The sequence below is a fragment of the Notechis scutatus genome, chromosome 2 (genome assembly GCF_049901735.1).
Source record: "Notechis scutatus isolate UNSWTSFEM ecotype Mainland chromosome 2, rNotScu1.2, whole genome shotgun sequence".
In the NCBI taxonomy this organism is placed as follows: Eukaryota; Metazoa; Chordata; class Lepidosauria; order Squamata; family Elapidae; genus Notechis; species Notechis scutatus.
In genome coordinates, this window is record NC_142010.1 from 27840441 (window position 1) to 27860973 (window position 20533).

General features: G+C 38.6%; 2 protein-coding genes across 2 annotated transcripts in view; one reads left to right on the plus strand and one right to left on the minus strand.

Annotated features, from left to right (window-relative positions):
* Positions 1–20533, minus strand: part of LOC113432072 (vomeronasal type-2 receptor 26-like) — a 492433-nt gene that overhangs the window by 416934 nt on the left and 54966 nt on the right. The gene's annotated exons all lie outside the window — the stretch shown is intronic.
* LOC148131969 (vomeronasal type-2 receptor 26-like) lies at positions 7414–13426 on the plus strand. Its single transcript, XM_087952858.1, has 3 exons — positions 7414–7812; positions 11137–11263; positions 12444–13426. The coding sequence occupies exons 1-3, from the start codon at positions 7414–7416 to the stop codon at positions 13346–13348; spliced, it is 1431 nt and encodes a 476-aa protein (XP_087808984.1). The 3' UTR covers positions 13349–13426.

The following is a 20533-nucleotide window of genomic DNA, read 5'->3' on the forward strand; positions in this document are numbered from 1 at the left end:
ATAAATGCACAAATGAAAGCCACAAGAAAAATATCTGATTTTTAGCAACTAGGACTTAACAAAGTATGGCAGCTTTAATATAGACATTTGTGTGTGTGTGTGTGTGTGTGTGTGTGTGTGTGTGTGTGTACAGTTCACTGATTATAATAAATTAGTAGCATTTTAATGGTTGGATAATAATCATGTTATCAGCCACATGACTATGGAAACGTCTTTGAATAGTGCTGGCTCTTTGGCTTTGTAATGGAGATGAGCACGTATGTGCAAGAGGAACCTTTACCTTTACCTAATAATCATATAAATAATTGGTTATTGATGTCATTAATGATGTGCTTCAGAACAGAAGCAAACCCCCTAGAAAGCAAGTCAAATAATGAGGTAAGGAGGGATGGGAAGGAAGACAAACTCAAACATCAAATAGGAGACAAAGGAAGCATCCTCAGAATCAGACATAAAGATCTCAAATGTCTAGATGCAAATGCAGAAAGTTTGGGGAACAAACAGGATGAATTTGAATTATTAATACATGATTAATACAATATAGTTGGAATTACAGAAACTTGATGGGATGAAACTCTTGACTGGAACATAGTGATAGAAGGATACAAACTCTTAAAAAAAAAACCAACCCTGATCCCATAAAAGAGGAGATGGAGTTGCACTGTATGTAAAGGACCACAATACTGCTACAGAAATGAACAAAACCAAAGAAAAAAACTTCCTATGGGTCAATTTAATAGAAAAAAAGAATGACATTGCCATAGGGATATACTACAGGCCACCCAATCAAGCAGAAAAAAATAGATGTCCTTTTTGCCAACCAACTAACAAACATATGCAGGAAACACACAACAATAGTAATGGGGGACTTCAATTATCCTGATATCAATTGGAAAACTAATTCTGCATCAAGTGAAAAATCAAATAAGTTCCTAATCAAACTAGCTGAAAACTTTGTTGTCCAAAAGGTAGAGGGTGAAACTAGAGGGACAGCCATACTGGACTTAATTCTTGCAAACATAGAAGAAGGGATCGAGCGAGTTGAAACTGCAGGAACCTTGGGTAAAAGTGACCATGTGATACTAGAATTCAACATAACACAAACACAAGCAATATTACATAATGATACCAGAGTCCCAGATTTTAAAACAGCTGATTTTAATAAACTCAGAGAGAACTTGGGAAAGATTCCTTAGGATGAAAACCCTAAAGAGGAAAACAACTCAAGAAGCTTGGGAAACTCTGGAAAATATGATCATAAAAGCCCAGTCCAGCACAATACTGAAAAAGAAAAATAAGAAATCCAAGAAGAAACCAGCATCGCTGCACAAAGATCTCTCTGACAAATTGAAAGACAAAAAGGACAGATACAAAAAAATGGAAGAGTGACACATAACTAAGGTAGAATATCAGCAGATAGCTGGAATCTGCAAAGACGAAGTCTGGAAAGCAAAGGCTCAGAATGAACAAAGACCAGAGAAATTCAGTTTCCCCTTCACTGATTGTTTTAATGCAAAGACCCAGCAGCCATCACTTAGAGAAGCTTTAACTGCAGACAGGAGGGGTTATGCTAGATAGTTTCATGGTCTCTGTGATGACTCAGGGCGTGGCACAAAGGCAACAAAGTCAAATAATCAATAAGAGTCCCTTTATTATCTCCAACTTTGCCCCCAATGTCCAGGTTACCTTCTGGCTGGAGAAAAACTCTCCCAGGAACAGCCTTTGACTGCAGAAAATTAAGTCCAAAACATGGTCAACACAAACGGTAACTTAAAGTCCAAACAAGCCAAACTGAAGTAATTCGTTTGGCAGGGCAGGAGCAAGAATGTCAGACTTGAAGGCACGGCAAAACTCACACGGTTGGGAAGACGCCAAGAACAGAGATAAGCCACGACAACACAAGATAAAGTTTGCTCCAAGCAGCCTGCAACATGCAGCCTGCCTTTCTTATCAACTGTCTTCCCAGCTATGGCTAATGAAGGGAATCAGGGCCCTTTCCTCCCCTGTAAGCCACACAACCAACGTTGCTCCCTTCTCCGTTCCTCCTTGCGTGCCCTAGGATGAAGAGGGGGTGGGCCTGGGTCTTCCTCTGAACTCCCTCTCCCTTGTTCTACCTCTTCCCTGCTCTGCCCAGCCGGACTTTGCCCTTCCCCAGCCTCCTCCACAGCCAATGGAGCCACACTCCCACTCCCTGTCAGATGTTCGTCTTCCTCCTCAGATTCAGACTCCAACAGGGGCATGACAGTCTCCTTCAAACTTATGAACATACAATTCTAAAATGCTAATCACAAATTCATAAAGATAGGTTTTTAAAAAATGCATAGGTATTTTATAAAATTAACACTGTTTTCCATCAAAATATACATGTCATGGTACCCGCTCTTTAAAACATTATCCACAAGTGATTAGATGGACCAAACTTGTTGGCCTTTTCTCCTTTGTATTCCATATCCAAAGAAAGTAAGTTTGATGGATTTTTGTCAGGACCAGTGGTGGGATTCAAGTAATTTAACAACTGGTTCTCTGCCCTAATTATTTCTTTCAACAGCCAGTTTGCCAAACTGTTCAGAAAGTTAACAACTGGTTTTCCTGAAGTGGCACAAACTGGCTGAATCCCACCACTGGTCAGGACCCCATACCTGCCATGGCTGCAGCCTTTGAGTCCCCAGTCTCTCTTCTCTCTCTTTCTTTCTCCTCTTGGTTATGGAGGAATATGCAGCATTCAAGGTATGGGCCAGAGTATTAATTAAAGTATAAATATGGTGGTTATATCGGTACCAGATCCAATTTCTTTCCACTTTGGTCTTCAGTGGAGATTTCTGAGTGCATCTTCTCCGGTCTTTGACAGAAATGATGTCTTCTGAAAAAGAACAGAGAAAAGATTGATCTCCAAACTGTGGTTGCACAAAGAGATCTGGTTCGAAGGAACTGTTATTTGGCCTTTTTTCAACTGAAAACCATATGTCCAAACACTATGGACATATTTGAGAAATGTGTGTCTTCTTATTTGGAATTCCCCAAAGCCTGCATTTATCCAGACTTTCCCTTCAATGGGTTCTGGTAAACTTGTAAGTGTTGAATGGAAAAGAAGAAGTCGGTCCGAAATGGAAAAATATTCTATGAAGTGAACAAAGATGTTGACTTGTCTCCACTTAGAAATGGCTTCCCTGAAGGATTCTGTTTTTCCAGTAGTTGAGAATTGTTGTGATATAACAATACAAATTCCATTCCTGACAAGCATAGGAGTAAAAGTCCTCATGAAATTTTCTCCCATCACTGTGTCTGAAGCAAAGAGACCAATCAAAGTCCATCTGAAATGGAGAAGGAGTTGGACAATTCGTGGGTACTGGATCCCTTCTTTGGGTAGCATCCGGTAAAAAAATAGGAATTGACTTTTATCACTCAGAGCCTCTGAAACAACTTGATAACTGATCTGAAAAAGCAACGAAGAATGCCATATTTAAGGTCCGTTATTAACTTTTAAATAAATCCAACTTTTTTTATCATGAACATATTAGGATATTGTATTCTTGATTAGCTAGTATTACAGACAGAATATTAGCAAGACCAGATTTAAAAAATACAATAAAAGAAACAAGTAATAAAAATCAGAATAAAGAATGGAAATCATATTTCCTTATCACAGACCCACATTTGCAGATTCGACTGAATTGTTTTGTTCAAATAAAGAGCCATATTTTATGTTAAGTTTTAAATTCTGTCCACAGAAGTTATATGTTGTTTCAATTTAAGGATTTTGATTTTGAAACAGACCTTCATAAGTGTGCAGCAGAAGCCCCCAAAGCAATGGGGATGGTGCCATGAGATGATAGGGCTTCTTTGCTGCTTTCCCCCTCCTCAGTGTCCATCCCATCACTAGACAATATACCTACACTGGCCATGGAGGAAAGCAACTCTTGAATTCCATAGAGTGGATATGGTTGAATTTATTGCATCCTACCAATTCACTCTTTTTACCATAGATAACAGATAATCAGAGTTGGAAGGGACCTTCTAAGTCATCTAGTCCAACCACCCACCCAAGCGGGAGACCTACATCATTTCTGACAATGGCAGTCCAATCTCTTCTTGAAAGTCTCAAGTGATGGCTCTCCCACAACTTCCGAGGGCAACTTCTGTTCCATTGGTTGGTTGTTCTCACTATCAGAAAGTTTCTCCTTATTTCCAGGTTGAATCTCTCCTTGTTCAGTTTCCATCCATTATTCCTTGTCTGGCCTACAGGTGTTTTAGATTAGAAAGTAGCTTGACTCCTTCCTCTCTGTACCAGCCCCTCAAATGTTGGAACACTGCTATCCTGTCTCCCTTGGTCCTTCCCTTCACTAGACTAAGCATGTCTAGTTCCTGTAACCGTTCTTCATATGTTTTAGTCTCCAGTCCCCTAATCATCCTGGTTGCTCTTCTCTCCACTATTTCTAGAGTCTCAACATCTTTTTATAGTGTGGTGACCAAAACTGGATGCAGTATTCTAGGTGTGGTCTTACTAAGGCTTTAGAGAATGGTATTAGTACCTCACTTGATCTTGATTGGATCCCTCTGTTAATACAATTTAGGATTGCATTAGCTTTTTTGGCGGCTGCTGCACACTGCTGGCTCATATTTAGCTGGTTGTCCACTAAGACGCCAAGATCGCTCTCACAGTTACTGCTATTGAGCCTAGTTTCACCCAGTCTATATGTGTACTTTTGGTTTTTCTTGCCTAAGTGTAGGACTTTACTTTTCTCTATATTGAATTTCATTTTATTAGATATGGCCCAGTGTTCTAGTCTGTCAAGATCCCTCTAGATCTTCAGCCTATCTTCTTGGGTGTTAGCTATTTCTGCCACTTTAGTATCATCTGCAAATTTGGTAAGTTCCCCTTCTATTCCCTCATCTAAGTCATTATTGAAGATATTGAAGAGTACTGGGCCTAAGACAGAACCTTGTGGCACCCCACTGCTTACTTCCCTCCATGTAGACTTAGACCCATTAAGGACTACTCATTGAGTATGGTTTGCCATCCAGTTGTGAATGCATCTAGTGGTGGTGCTATCTATTCCACTTTTTTCTAGCTTACCAAGAAGTAGGTTGTACTCTACTTTATCGAATGCCTTGCTGAAATCTAAACATATTACGTCCACAGTATTTTGCTGGTCTACTAATTAACTCACTGGTCTACTAATTTAGTCACTAATAACTTACTTAAACTTATAACTTACACTAATAACTAGAGCATACAAAACATTTGCTAGACCAATACTCGAATACAGCTCATCAATCTGGAACCCACATTACATATCTGATATTAACACAGTTGAGAAAGTCCAGAAATATTTCACAAGAAGAGTTCTCCACTCCTCTACTCATTGCAGAATACCTTATGCCACCAGACTCGAAATTCTAGACCTAGAAAATCTAGAACTACGCCACCTTCGGTCCGATCTAAGTATAGTATATAAAATCATACATTGCAATGTCCTACCTGTCAATGAATACTTCAGCTTCAACCATAACAACGCAAGAGCAAACAATAGATAAAAACTCAAGCTTAATCTCATCAAACTTGATTGCAGGAAATATGACTTCAGCAACAGAGTGACCAATGTCTGGAATACTCTACCTGACTCTGTGGTTTCTTCCTCAAACCCCAAAAACTTTAACCTTAGACTATTGACCTCACCTCTTTCCTAAAAGGTCTGTTAGAGGCATGCATAAGCGCACCAACATGCCTACCATCCCTGTCCTATTGTTTCTTTTATTTTTTATTTTTCTTATATGTATCCATGTATTCATAACTATGTTTTTACTTATACCTATTATCTTGTAAGGAATTTACAAATAAATAGAATAGAATAGAATAGAATAGAATAGAATAGAATAGAATAGAATAGAATAGAATAAACACTGCATTCTATCCACTCTGCCATCATGTCTCGTTATTATAAATTACTATAAAGATGGTGCTTGTTATGAAGCAGCAAGTGATTTATCCTCTTTCAGACAGAAATGTGGGCACTGGGAGTGCTTATCTACTCATTCTGCTCATTCATTGCATATTTTTACTCATCCCTACAGTGTGTGAAGATTGTGCGAAGCAAGACACAAAACATTATGGACATACTTGTGGGATTTTGTAGGTGGCAAACAGGGCAGCAATCTCAAAGGAGGTGTCTGTCTCAGCTACTTCTAGGACAATGAAAAGCTCCTTCTCCCTTCTATAGCTAAAGTTAGGAACATGGGTGGGGTGGAATTCAAATTTCTTTATAACCGGTTCTGTGGGTGTGGCCTAATTTGTGAGGGTGGCTTGGTGGTCACGTGACTGGCTGGGCATGGCTTGCTGACTAGGCATGGTTTGGTGGTCATGTGACTGGCTGGGCATGGCTTGGATGTAAATATTGTAAATATTTATGTTAATATTGAATTTTTTATAAAAAGGAGCAACTTTTACCCAAAATAAGGCAAAGCAGGCAGGCAGATTGAGTTGCTCACAGAATCACAAATTCATTCAGAGATCTATCTTTCTGCCATTAGCTACTGAGTTGGATCATCAACAAGGTCTTGACTATTCAGCTTCAATTTTATTTTCTGGTTTGTTTGTTTTTTGCCAATATGTAAGACAGAGCATTTATTTGTTGAGATTTGAAGTTGCCATTCTGATACTTAGTCGAGGTCTTTTTGAAGGGTAGCAGTATTATCTGTGGTGTTGAATAGCTTTACATCATCAGCGAAGAAAACGCAGTTGCTCTTAATATGATCACAGAGGTCATTTAAGTAGAGTATGAAGAGAGTTGGTCCTAGAATTCTGCCCTGGGGGACACCACTGTTGACAGGTACAGAATTTGATAGGACGCTCCCAATTTGGACCATTTCTTGTCTGTTTGACAGGAATGCTTCTATCCAGTTATGCAGGTGTCCAGAGATACCATAAGATTTTAGTTTTAGGAGTAGTTTGTCATGTACCCCTGAATCAAAGGCTTTACAGAAGTTTATGTAGATTGCATCTGTTGCTTTGCCCTGATCAAGTTCTGTAGTATATATGTTTCTGCAGTGTAAGAGTTGCAGATTACAGGATAGTTTGTTTTTGAAATCAAATTGTTTATTAGAGAGTAGGTTGTTTGTCTCTAAGTGAAGGATAATGGATTGGTTAATAATTGATTCCATGACTTTACAGGTGACGCAGCATAAAGAGATTGGTCTGTAATTTTCAACTAGGCTGGAGTCTCCCTTTTTGAAGATGGGGATGACCGTGGCTTGAGGCCATAGGTTTGGCAAGGAGCTGGTCCTGAAAGATTTTTCAAAGATAATGTTTCAGGACCAGCTCCTTGCCAAACCTATGGTCTCAAGCCATATATAATAATTCTGCTACAACTGTTGCGAATCTAAATATGCGCCCAAAGACTGCACAGCCAAGGTGCAATGCCATCTATGCAACAGCAACGAGCACCAACTGCTCTGCATCCAGACTCTGAACCACCACAGCAGACAACTCCTAACCCTCCTTTGAACAGGGAGCTGCAGCGTGCTGCAACAACACACTATGCACCTCAGCATGCCACGAAAGTACAATTGGAGCCAGTGGTGAGTGTCAATTGCATGACAGTGTGCGATAACACACCAACCCCTGGCTTGTGTCGTCAGATCTGCTTAGCCAAAGTCTACCCCAAAAGACGCCCAGATGAAGCAGTGAATATGTATGTAATACTGGATCCTCAGAGTGATCGCTCACTAGCCAGGTCCGCATTCTTCAACCTCTTTGATGTTCAGAAGGAAGAAGTGCACTTCACGATATCAATGTGCACCACACCAAGACACACGGTGGGGAGGGAAGCTCCTGGACTCTGTATAGAGTCATGAGATGGAAGTTCCCAGTTCCTACTGCCGCCCATATTAGAATGGGATGGGATACCATATGAACGCAGCCACATTGCAACACCAGAGGTAGGTAGCAACATACCTCACCTGAAGCATATGGCTCATCACTTTCCTGCCCTAGATCCTGAAGCCAAGATTTTGTTCTTGCTGGGACTAGATGCCCCTGATGCTTTAGCGTACACTGAAGTACTAAGAGGCCCGAGATACTCACCCGATGCCTTCAAAACAAACCTGGGTTGCGAAATCTCAAGAATTGTCTGTGTCGATCAGATGCAGGCCCCAACCCAGGTAGAAGCCTTCACACCATCTATTCCGACAGCCTTCCAATGCCCTTTAGCACCATCAAAAACAAGAATGCCGGTCCATCCTAAAAGGCCACCAGCGACCAGTAGACTTTCACCAAGAAACTCTACACCAGACCGGTCACTGACCTAGTGCTGCTGCGGAGAAAGGCTGGATTTGAAGATTGAACCTCAAGCTTTGCATGCTTTACTTTGTTTGATGCTTTATTACTATTTACTGTTTCTCTTAGTTATATAGCTAGCTGTTTATTTTAGTTATATACTTATCTGCTATTCAGTTCGTATTACTCTTTACTATTTATCTTAGTTATACAGTTACTTTAGTTAGTGGAATTTACAATTCCAGGTGGGGAGTGTGCTGTCCAGACAGTTTAGAGTTAATGGGATTTGGGATAGTTAGTTAGAAATTGAGAGCTGTCCCCTTAAGGGAATGCATCATGGTAAATGTAGTTAAGGTATCCTGGGGAATGTAGTCCATGTCTTGTGGTCACATCTGTAATCCTGATTGGTCACTAAATTGACCTTTGTTGGGTTGGGGGAGGCTCCCTCACTCTTGCCTGAATCCACCATACCATGCAGCTGCTTCAATCATAGCCTGAATCCATTACCATGCAGTTGCTTCAATCATCATGGGGATGAGAGTTTATTATCTTTCTACACCATAATGCAGATATGCAAAGGATTGGACATTAAGAAGAACCTCGTCACAACTGTGAGTTGATAAGGATGCCTGATGAACCAAAAAAAGACTTTGTGTGGATGCTTTGTGGAGTTGCTCTGTCTGCTTTATACCCATCCAGAGAGTAATAAGCAGAACATGGTCTCAAGCCATATATAATATGAATGTAAACCCAACAAGAAATGTATATAAATATTGTGCACAAGATATGTGTACCTAGCTGACACAATGTATAACTGAAAGGTTTTATTTGTTGTTTTTGTCATAAAAATTTCCCCCCAAAAAATCAGAACAATGTAAATAAAGCTATATGTTTAGCTTGTGTTAATCTGTAAAGAACCTCATCTGCCAGCCTTTCCTGAAATTAGTCATTCAGGGCGACTTCATTTTGCAAAGGGTGTTTTCCAATCCAAGCATCTAAGGTAGGGATGTCAAACTCACTTCATCACATGATGTAGCGTGACATTTTTCACCTTCATTAAAACGAGGGTGGCTGTGGTCAGCATGTGATGCATCCAGCCCACGGGCTGCGAGTTTGACACCCCGATCTAAGATAATGAAAGGATTATTAGAGCCTACACAGACTGTGCCTAACTCGACTTTTGATTCCTTGCTGAGCTGAGCTCCATTGTAACATAATGTGCCAACTGCAAAGATAAAGCCTCTAGGCTCAACTGCCAATTAGCCTAGCTAAAATAACTTGTGAAATGCAAAATATGAATTCTGCCTGTTTACTGTAACTTAATGTGAGATAGCAACCCCCTAACAATGCTCTGGGCTGTATGCCAGAAAATGTATTCCTTTAAAGTCCCTTTGTTTGCAGAAATGCTGAGGAAAACCATGAGGTTTGCATAACCCAAGAAAGAAAACCTCCAACTCCATTGAAGTAGAGAAGAGGTACTTTTACTGAGGTTGAAATGACAGTGGTGAAAGCAAACAAGTTCTGATGCAAGAGTCACGAAAGTTACAGGTTGAAGGTTTCCCCAAATCCCTCTTCCCAGGGTCCCAGGCTGAATGGAGTTCCAGCTGGCATTTGGGGAGTATTAGCCTGATAGTTTTCTTAGATGGCTTGTGAGGCTTCAGTACTACTGACCAAGGTATTCTTCAGATGCTATAATATAGAACACACTGTTTTAAGCTGATTCAGCAATGTCCAACATGGGATTCTGGGTGATTATCCTTGAGAACACAGATCATAGCCCTTTTGGAAGCTATAGACATAGCCCTGTCAGCTTTGGAAGCCGAACAGCAGAAGCTTCCATGATGCCACATTCCTGTGCCTGGGAAATTGGGAGGGGGGAATTAATGGAGCATATGTAGTTAGACATAATAGCATTCTTCTTTTTGGTCAAGGTCATTTGTTTTCTCTACCTGCATGAGGAGTGGTTTGAGGGATGTCTCAAGTTGGGACGGATGGTGATTGGGCCATTGATGGGTGCAGGGGGTGGATTGGGCTTTTTGAATTATGCCAGAAAGACCAGGAACTCTCAGATTCGGGTTTTCTTAGATGTGCCTGTATGACAATTCTAATAAAATGGAACTTTGAGGGGGGGAAAAACTGTCCTGGAATTTTTGATGGGAGTTTGGTTTTGCTGGAATGTTGATATCCCCTCTGCAATCTTGTATTACCATAAAACTGGTGACAGAGACCATCAAGTACTGGGGTTCATGGTGCTGATAGCCTCAGATTCACTTGTCACTCAACCTCAAATAGCAAATTAGAAGGCAGTTCTTCTGACCAGTGCCTGAGTTCAGGAGTGGACTTTACTGGATAAAATGGAATCTAGACTGGAGGAGGTACTGCTGGTTCCAATGAGAAATAAGCTTTGGAATAAGAATTCAGCACATCCTGGTTGAAGAATATGTCCCCTGAAAGAGAAGATCCATAGTCAGTGATGTTTTTAAGTAGCCCAGATTTTTACACATTATCCATGCTTCTCTTTCACCCTTTCACCAAAAAAAAACCCCTTCTATTCCTAGGAAGGAGGCCCAGGTTCACATGAAACAAATTGCCCTCTGGTTGTCATTTAATGTCATTTAATTTAATTTTTTCAATTCCATAACTCCAGACTTCACTAAATAGAAAATTCCTTTATTGCGATCAGATATGTCAGATGCAAAAGGATGACTAAATCAAGAAATAATAGTATTTCTTACAGCTTCTTGGAACTAGTCAGAGATTTTATATTTGCTTAAGTAAAGCCCAAAGACTACTTGGGTAATGTTCGTGTTTGTATGCCTTTTTCATATTTGGTGAGCCTTAGTATATTTTCTTTGAATTACTAGTCTCTGTCTCAGTCCAAATGTGTGGAAAATTGTCTTCCTGGATTTTTCAAACAGACCCGGGAAGGCGAGCCAGTTTGCTGCTATGACTGCATTCCTTGTCCAGAGGGGACCATCTCTACTCACAATGGTGGGTGATACCACAGAAAATGATACTGAATTCACCCAGAGCATTTTGATCAATGTGCATCTTAAAATAGACCCATCTAAGCTTGACTGCCTTGTTATTCTTAATTTTCAAGGTACCTGATATCTTCCATAAAGGGAGAAATAAGAAAAAGATCTTGAAGGATGAGATTGGAAGAGATAGGAGTACATTGTAGCGTGGGCAAGGTTACTTCTCTCAGAGGAAACCTCACTTCTGTTTGTCAGTTTGGAAGTGTCCTGCCATGTTCTATCTTCTTAGGATCATTTGATTTTTTTTCTAATTTGAGGAACAATTTTAAATCAATGACTTTTGCTCATCCAATCAACTTTATGTTACAGGCCAAAAGATACATCCAACAATTGTTCAATTAATCAATTATTCTTTATTAAGATCATAGAGCTACATAAGAATAGAGTAGAGTAGAGTAGAGTAGAGTAGAATAGAATAGAATAGAATAGAATAGAATAGAATAGAATAGAATAGAATAGAATAGAATAGAATAGAATAGAATAGAATAGAATAGAATAGAATAGAATAGAATGCTTTATTGGCCAAATGTGATTGGACACACAAGGAATTTGTCTTTGGTGCATATGTTCTCAATGTACATAAAGAAAAATAAAAGAAAGTAGATTAATCAAGAATCATAAGATACAACACTTAGTGATAGTCGTAGTTACTAATAAGCAATCAAATCATACTAGGAAACAAATAAGACAATATAAATTGTAAAGATACAAGCAACATGGTTAAAGTGGGAAGAGAGGAAGGATGAGAAGAATAATAGTAATACAGTCTCAGTAAATAATTTGACAGTGTTGTGAGAATTGGTTGTTTAGCAGAGTGATGGCATTTGGGGGGGAAACTGTCCTTGTATTTAGTTGTTTCCTTAAATATTGCCACTTTGTGGGTCCTTGGAAGCATTCCATTTTGGTTGCAGCTCCTGCGATATTGAACACCATCTCCCTTGAATTCAAACAGGCCCCTGTCGTTCTAAACTTCTGGAGACCTAGATTTTGTCCCAGGAATTGGGATGAGGTGTTATATTTATGCCTATTTATCATATATTGTGGGCTTCCATTTCAGCTCCCATCCACAGAAGGTCTTTCTAAATATGGGAAAGAAAAGAGCGTAAAAGAAATATTTCTTTCTGTTTTCTCAGATACGGAAAAATGCACCAAGTGTTCAGATGACCAATATCCAACCAAAACCCGAGTCCGTTGTATCCCCAAAAGAAGGAACTTTCTGTCCTATGAAGGACAACTGGGTATCATCCTTGTTTCTGTGGCCTTACTCTTGTTCCTAATCACAGTCCTTATTTTAATCATATTCATTAAATACCTAGAAACTCCCATTGTCAAAGCCAACAACCGGGACCTCTCCTTCATCCTCCTGGTCTCCCTCCTACTTTGCTTCTTGACCTCCATTTTCTTCATTGGACGGCCAAGGAAAGCCACCTGTCTTCTCCGACAAACAGTGTTCAGCATTGTCTTCTCAGTAGCTGTGTCTTCTGTATTCGCCAAAACAATTACAGTGGTGCTGGCGTTCCTGGCCACAAAACCAGGGAACAGGGTGAGAAGATGGTTGGGGAAGAGTTTAGCCAACTCCATCATCCTTTCCGGTTCTGCTGGTCAAACTTTCATCTGTGCCCTGTGGTTGGGTGTTTCCCCTCCATTCCCTGACTCTGATCTGCACTCCCAGCCTGGAGAGATCATCCTTCAATGCAATGAAGGCTCTGTTGCCATGTTTTATGTTGTCCTTGGCTATATGTGCCTCCTAGCTGTCATTTGCTTCATTATGGCTTTCCTGGCCAGGAATCTGCCTGGGGCATTCAACGAAGCCAAGCTAATCACCTTCAGCATGCTGGTCTTCTGCAGTGTCTGGATTTCCTTCCTGCCCACCTACCTGAGTACCAAAGGAAAGTCCATGGTGGCTGTGCAGGTCTTCTCCATTTTGGCCTCTGGTGCTGGGCTACTTGTTTGTATCTTCTTCCCCAAGTGCTATATTATCATCCTCAGGCCAAATCTAAATACTAAGTTACATCTCATTATAAAAGGAGGGAAATAACTATGAAATTGTTTTTTAGGCTCATACTATTTAATTATCCATTGCAGTTCTTTTGGGTTTAGACCTCTATACAGTATGCAAAAGAGACTATCAACCAACCCAAGAGGCATAAATAGACCCCAGCACCTCTCCACCAATAATCAGCACCCAGATCAATATAGACTAACTCCAAGGTTAACATGAGACCAACAATCAAGTAAACAATACCCCAATCAAGGAATAATGTCAGGTTTCCAAGTGATGAAATCCATTTAAAAAAGAAAAGAACAAAGTCCATCTTCCAAGACAATTTCTTTTATTTAGGAAAGCATCAAATTGGCAAAGTCCATGGTAATTCCAGATCTGACACAACCCGGAAATACCCCACAATATTTGAAGTTAGAAACAATCCCCCAAAAGTCACATTCACCAATAGAAGTAATTCAACCTTGCTTGGTGTCATAAATCTTCACCTCAAGGGGCCTAAGCACGGACAGCTCGTATTCCCACAGGAAGAAGAATCACCTAGCCAAAACAACTCTCTCTATCTCCAATCCTCCCCCCTTAGGAATGTGGCAAGCCTGAAACCCTTACCCCCATGACTGCCACAAAGAAAGTAAGAAAAAGAATATATACTAAGCCTAACTAAAATGGCTTACACATATGTCAATTTCGGAATTGACAAAGGAACTACCAAAGAGCCAACAGTAAACAGCCCAATCAAAGAATCTCTAAGACTTCTCCCACCAACATTCATAGGGCAAGCCACCAGAATATAAACCTACAGCAAACCCCACTCCTTACTGGAACTGATGATGTTACTTAGTTTAGGTAATGAAATGTATGCAAGAAAACAAACAAGCTCAGAGAGCACCAAGGACCCCTCATTCCAACCCTGAGATATAAATATTCTCCTTTATTGGTTTCATGGGTTTGTATATTTCCTTTGCTTATGTTTGTCAATTAGGGTTATTTAAAACAGAATAAAATAAAAATATGAAGACTGTAAGACTAATGAAATGATTTATTGATCTTTATCTCCAAATATTATACTGTTTTATAAAGACCAGATTTGAACATCTAATATGAAAGTAAAATAGATTCATTTTTCAGGAATGTAACTATAGAAAAATAATTCCTTTCTTGGCCACATTTTTGGGGAGGAGGGATGTATACATATTTATCTGCACAGAATTTTATTTGTCTGTTTTACTTTTTGAACACATATCACATTTTATGGAGGAGTCATTCTTGAGCTTTCATTGACTTAATAAGACTGAACAAGCAAAGGAGAAAGAGGGGTAGAGAGAGTGAAATGTGAGAAATATGAGAGTGAACTTTTGATTTAAAAGATGACATTAAGCGGTTTTCAGGTTTCCACAAGCTGCCAAATGAGAAAAGTTGTATTGTAGACTGACACTTGACAACAGGGAAAATATTCGATTTTTAGAAATTGTTAGTTTTTTAGTGAACTAAAAAAAAGTCATGTAAAAAGAGACTGACATTATAGTGGCTTACAAAATATATCATTACTTAGTTTGGGTAATGAAGTGTATGCAGAAAACCAACAAGCTCAGAGAGCACCAAGGTCCCCTCATTCCAACCCTGAGATACAAATATTCTCCACAAATATGCCCACAGAAGACTTAAACTAATGTATGTATCAAATGTAAATTATATGAATTATTAGAACAAAAATTAAAGAGTCTAGAGGCACCTCTAGCCACTCTGAAACTTAATGAACAGAGTGAGAAACCCCAACATAAGCAAGAAAACTACATCAAAATTAAACACAATAGGGAACAAACAGTTTCTGTTTTTAAAAAAAGACTATATATGAACCTAAAGAGGAAGATCATGTCACTTTTAAAAGAAAATAATGATGAAAAACAAAACCCTGCTATCTATCCTAACCCACTCCAATGAAGCCCTTCTGGAATTGAACAATCATTTTCATAGTCTCCCCTGGAAGGAAATATGCAGTCACCCACAAAAGAGCAGTCATTAACAGTTTCATGGGGAAAAAAAGAGGCACAACCCAGCATTCCTGTGACAGGAAGAAAAACATTCCAGACTCCCCTTTGGGAAAAAAAATGGTGAGTATTGGTAATGGGAGATTAAATTCTTAGTGGAACAGAAACTGTAGTGTGCAGACCTGGCAGTTAATGTAGGGAATATATTGTCTCCCTGGAGCAAAAATCTACGATGTAGCTGAAAACTAAAAATGTTTAGTAAAAAAAAAACAAAAAACTGTCTGCAGTCCAATCTAAGCACAGTTCACAAAATTGTCTGCTATAACATCTTGCCTGTGAATGACTTCTTCAGCCTCAATCACAACAATATATGGGCAAACGGGACTTACAGTTTGAGCTTCTTTGGCAACAGACTGGAATCCACGATCGTGCATGGTTTCGATCCGTTCCCGCCGCTGGAGCGCCCTTAGCCAGCTGGTTTCAGGACTAAGCCACCCTGTAAAGGTGGTGAAGAGGGGGGAGACTGCCAGCAGGGTTGACGCGAGCTGCATCTCTCCTCCTCAGCTGGCCATTACTCCCTTTCCTAAAGGCAGTTGCAGAAATGGCCACCAAAAGAAGTACTCGACCGGAAAAGAATGTGCAGGAGGAAGATAAGAAGAGAAAGTTTTGACTGACCTGGTCGAACTGAAAAAGCAACAACATAAGGTACCCTGGTATTTAAGCTATAAAGAATAACATTGCTCCCAAAGAAGATTTTGAAGCGGCGAATGAGAGAGGGAAGGGAAAGGATTTGGGTTTTTTTCTTTCCTTCCCCATATTGATAATTCAGATATTCAAGTAAGAAACTGACAAAAATCCACTTTGGCATTAACAGGCACTTAAGTTAAAAACAAAACATCAAAGGGATAATAAAGACTTCTGGATTTTAAAAAACTTTTAAAAGAAGGAAAGGAGAGAAAAGGAAAAAAATAAAAGGGTGGGATCTGTTAGGGATAACATTGTTTTACCCTAACTGTTTTGGGTAAAGATAATAAAATGATGAATCATGGTTTGTCAGATAAAGTGTATGTGACTTTAAGCTAAAGGAATGTAATTAAGGGTGCAGCTGTAAAAGTACTATATAAGCAGCAAGGCACTCTTTGGCTCTTACTGGCTGGCTTATTGAAGACTGCATTCTTGCTGGATCGGGGAGGAGAAGAAGTGTTGGATTACTTTGAAGATATTTTCTCAACGGAGAGAAAATAAAGATTGGACAGATTTATTATATGTGTACTGACACTGGCTATTCAACACGGACTTTGCAAATAGAGTATCCCTGACAAGACTTGACTGAAATTGATATATGACTACTGGACTGTTTACATGACTATGCTATAATTCTTAAATGGAATAAATTATAATTTTGATAGCACAAGCGTATCTGCATTTTTACTGCGTGTTAACGAGAAGGCTTATCTCACACATTTACCTGTCTTCCTATCTGACTTCGCTGCACGTTCTGTTTAGTTTGTTTTCCTTAACACCTGTTGGGGAATCCAGGCTCAACACTGGTTATGGGCCCAGAGAGACTGCAAAGTCAGTTTAACTAGGATAAAAACAGGTTTATGTAAAAAGTGAGATTTTGTGTTGTTACACGTTACAGTAAACAGACAGCTGTGTTTTATCAATTATAGTTTTATATCCATATAGTGAAATATGGCACAAGACAGTCTACAAAGTTTGTCCCTTATATCCAAGCTGGATGGCACAAACTATGTTTCATGGTCTATGAAATGTAGTCTACTTCTACGAAGAGAAGGTTTGTGGAACATAATTGAAAATCCACCTAACGTAGAAGAATGGGATCCTGAAGATGAGGAAGATAGTCTAAAGATAAAAGAATTTAAAGAGAAAAATGAACAAGCATTTTGCAGCATAGGATTAACTTTAACTGATCAGCAGCTTATTCATATACGCGGAGAGCAAACTGCTGTTGGGTGTTGGCAAAAACTGAGGAGGATTTATGTTCGAGATAACGTTGGTGCTCACATAAATATAACACGGAAGCTTTTCCGCACGTATCTTCAAAAGAATGGTGATATGCTGAGTCATTTGAATACTATGAAAAGCATTTTTCAAGAACTGCACGAGAAGGAATTAATTTTCTCTGAGCTACACCAGGTCTACATAATTCTATCTTCATTAGACGAAAGTTTTGATGACTACGTAACTTCCCTTGAAATATTGCCTAAAGAAAGCCTAAATTTAACTGATATCACTGGCAGATTGATTGAAGAGGCCAGAAGAAGGCTTGAAAGAGATCAGTTAAGGAGGGAGCAACCTCAAAAGGAAAATAATGAATCTCCTACTGCATACACAATTAAAAAGTGTTTTAATTGTGGAGGGAGAGGACATTTTGCAAGATTTTGCAAGAAACCAAAGCGCCAGAATGCAAGCCAGAATACTGGAAGCCAACAAAGAAGAAATAAGAATTATGAGTTAGCAACGTATAGTAATGGAGTTGTAAAAAATAATTTATGGGTGGTTGACAGTGGTGCATCCCACTGTATTACAAATGATAACAAAAAATTTGTAAAAATGTCCATGAGTTCACAGCATATCTCATTGGCAAACGGATGGAAACTTAAAGCAAAAGGTGAAGGTATAGCTCATTGTTCTAGTATAAATGAGAACATAAAAATGTTATATGTACCTCAACTTAAATTTAATTTGCTTTCAGTAAGAATGTTGGTTAGATTAGGATACATAGTTACCTTTAGGGGAGATAATTGTTTAATTGAAAAAGAAGGTAAGAAAATTACTGCATCTTTAAGAGGTGAATTATATGTGTTAAATGATAATGGTTTAGAGTTGGCTAACACAGTTTATGATAATAAGAAACCTCATGATGAATGTATTCACTTGTTACACCGAAGGTTAGGTCATTTAAATTTTAAAATGATTAAGAGAACTGTTCAGCTATCTAAAGGAATAAGTTTGAAACCTTGTAATAAGTATTTGCAATGTTCTGCTTGTAATCAAAACAAAAGCAAAGTTATACCGGCAAATAGAGTTGATGGATTTACTACCAAAGAGCCTTTAGAGGTAGTATTTGCCGATATAATAGGTCCTAAAAAGCCGAGTGTAGGTGGTGCTAGATACATATTAAGCATAATGGACCACTATTCTAGGTATGGTTTCTGTTTTCTAATGAAGAGTAAAACTGAAACGTACACAAATTTCTTTAATTGGTTAAAATTTGCAGAGAGGAAAACTAAAAAGAAATTAGTAACTCTTATAACAGATAATGGTACGGAATTTACAAATAATAAATTCCAGAGTAGACTAAGAATGGCAGGTATTCAACATAAAAAGTCTGCACCATATAGGCCTCAACATAATGCCTTTATAGAGAGACGAGGCCAAACACTGCAATCAATGGGACGGACTATGTTATCTGATTCTGGATTACCTGACAATTTGTGGGGAGAAGCAATAATGTGTGGTAATCACATATTAAACAATGTTGTTAATTCAACAACAGGTGAATTACCATTCACACTGTGGCATGGTAGGAAACCTGATTTGAGTTATATTCACACATTTGGTGCACCAGCATGGGTGCATATCCCTACACAACTCAGGCACAAAGGACAACATAGAGCTAAAAGATTAATTTTTGTTGGATATCAAGCAAATCATAGATCTTATAGATTCTGGGAACCAGGTACATCTAGAGTATACTGCAGTGCTAGTGCACAATTCCTAGAACATATAGGATGGAATAGATTAGAGCAGGATTCAGATAATGATGTTATTATAGAACACTACAAGAGGCAGAAAGAAAAGACTAGTTATAAGAAAAGTCCAATTAAAGAAGAAGTCCACGAAGAGCAGATAGAAACAGATCAAGAGGAAATAATTGATCAAGAAGAGATAGATAGTCAAGAACAGGAAATAAAAGAAAGTCCACCTGTAAGTCCTGTTATACCTAGACGCACAACACGTATAACTAAACCACCTGAAAGATATCAGGCAAGTATTGTTTGCCAAGTAAATAAAGTTCCTACTAGCATAGATGAACTTAAGATGTATCCTGCTAAGGATCAGGTGAATTGGCAAAAGGCAATGGAAAAAGAGTTAAATTCATTAAAGGAAATGAAGGTTTATGAAGAAACCAAATTACCTCCAGGAGAAAAATCCATTGGGTGCAAATGGATATTTAAAGTAAAGACTGGAAATAATGGGAAAGTAACTTATAAAGCTAGATTAGTAGCACAAGGATTTAACCAAAATGTATATGATTATGATGAGGTATTTGCACCAAATCTTAAGGCTACAACTTTAAGAGCCGCTTTAGTATGGGCAGCTAAGAATAATTATATAGTTAACCATTTAGATGTAGAAACTGCATATCTACATGCACCATTGCAGCATACAATATATTTGAAAAAACCAGTTGGTATAAAAGATAATAAAGTAAATAGCAATGATTGTTGGAAACTCAAGAAGAGTTTATATGGATTGAAACAATCTGGCTATGAATGGAACCAATATATTGTGAAAGAATTAAACAATATAGGGTTTAAATCTGGTTTAGCAGATCCATGTATGTTTAAAAGAGAATATAATGGAACGTGTCATTATTGTTATTATTTACAGATGATATTGCTTTGATTACTAAGACCAATAATGAAGCTACTGAGATTATTTCATTATTAGCCAAAAGGATAAAATTAAAGCATTTAGGTGAAATTAAAAAGTATCTAGGATTGACAATTAACAAAACCACAAAAGGATTTAAGATATCTCAAGAAGATAAAATTTGCCAATTAATTAAATTGTATAAAATGGAACTTTGTAAGCCTGCAAAGACTCCAATGAGTCAGGAAATTTGCAAAATGGATGCTCAAAGTCCCAAATTTGATAAGACCATATATCAATCTTTGATTGGTAGCTTATCATATATAAGCAATTGGTCAAGGACAGATATAGCTTATAGTATTAATCAGCTGGCACGATATAATAATGATCCACATCAATGTCATTGGCAATCATTAAAGAGAATTTTAAGATATCTTAAAGGAACAATGCACCATGCATTGTATCTAGAGCCAAAAGGTGATTTGAATCTTAGTGCATATGCAGATGCAAGTTTTGCAACTGACATAAACACTAGAAAATCAACATCTGGGATGGCTATATTATTTGGTAAGACACTAATAGGGTGGAGGTCAATCAGGCAACAGCATAT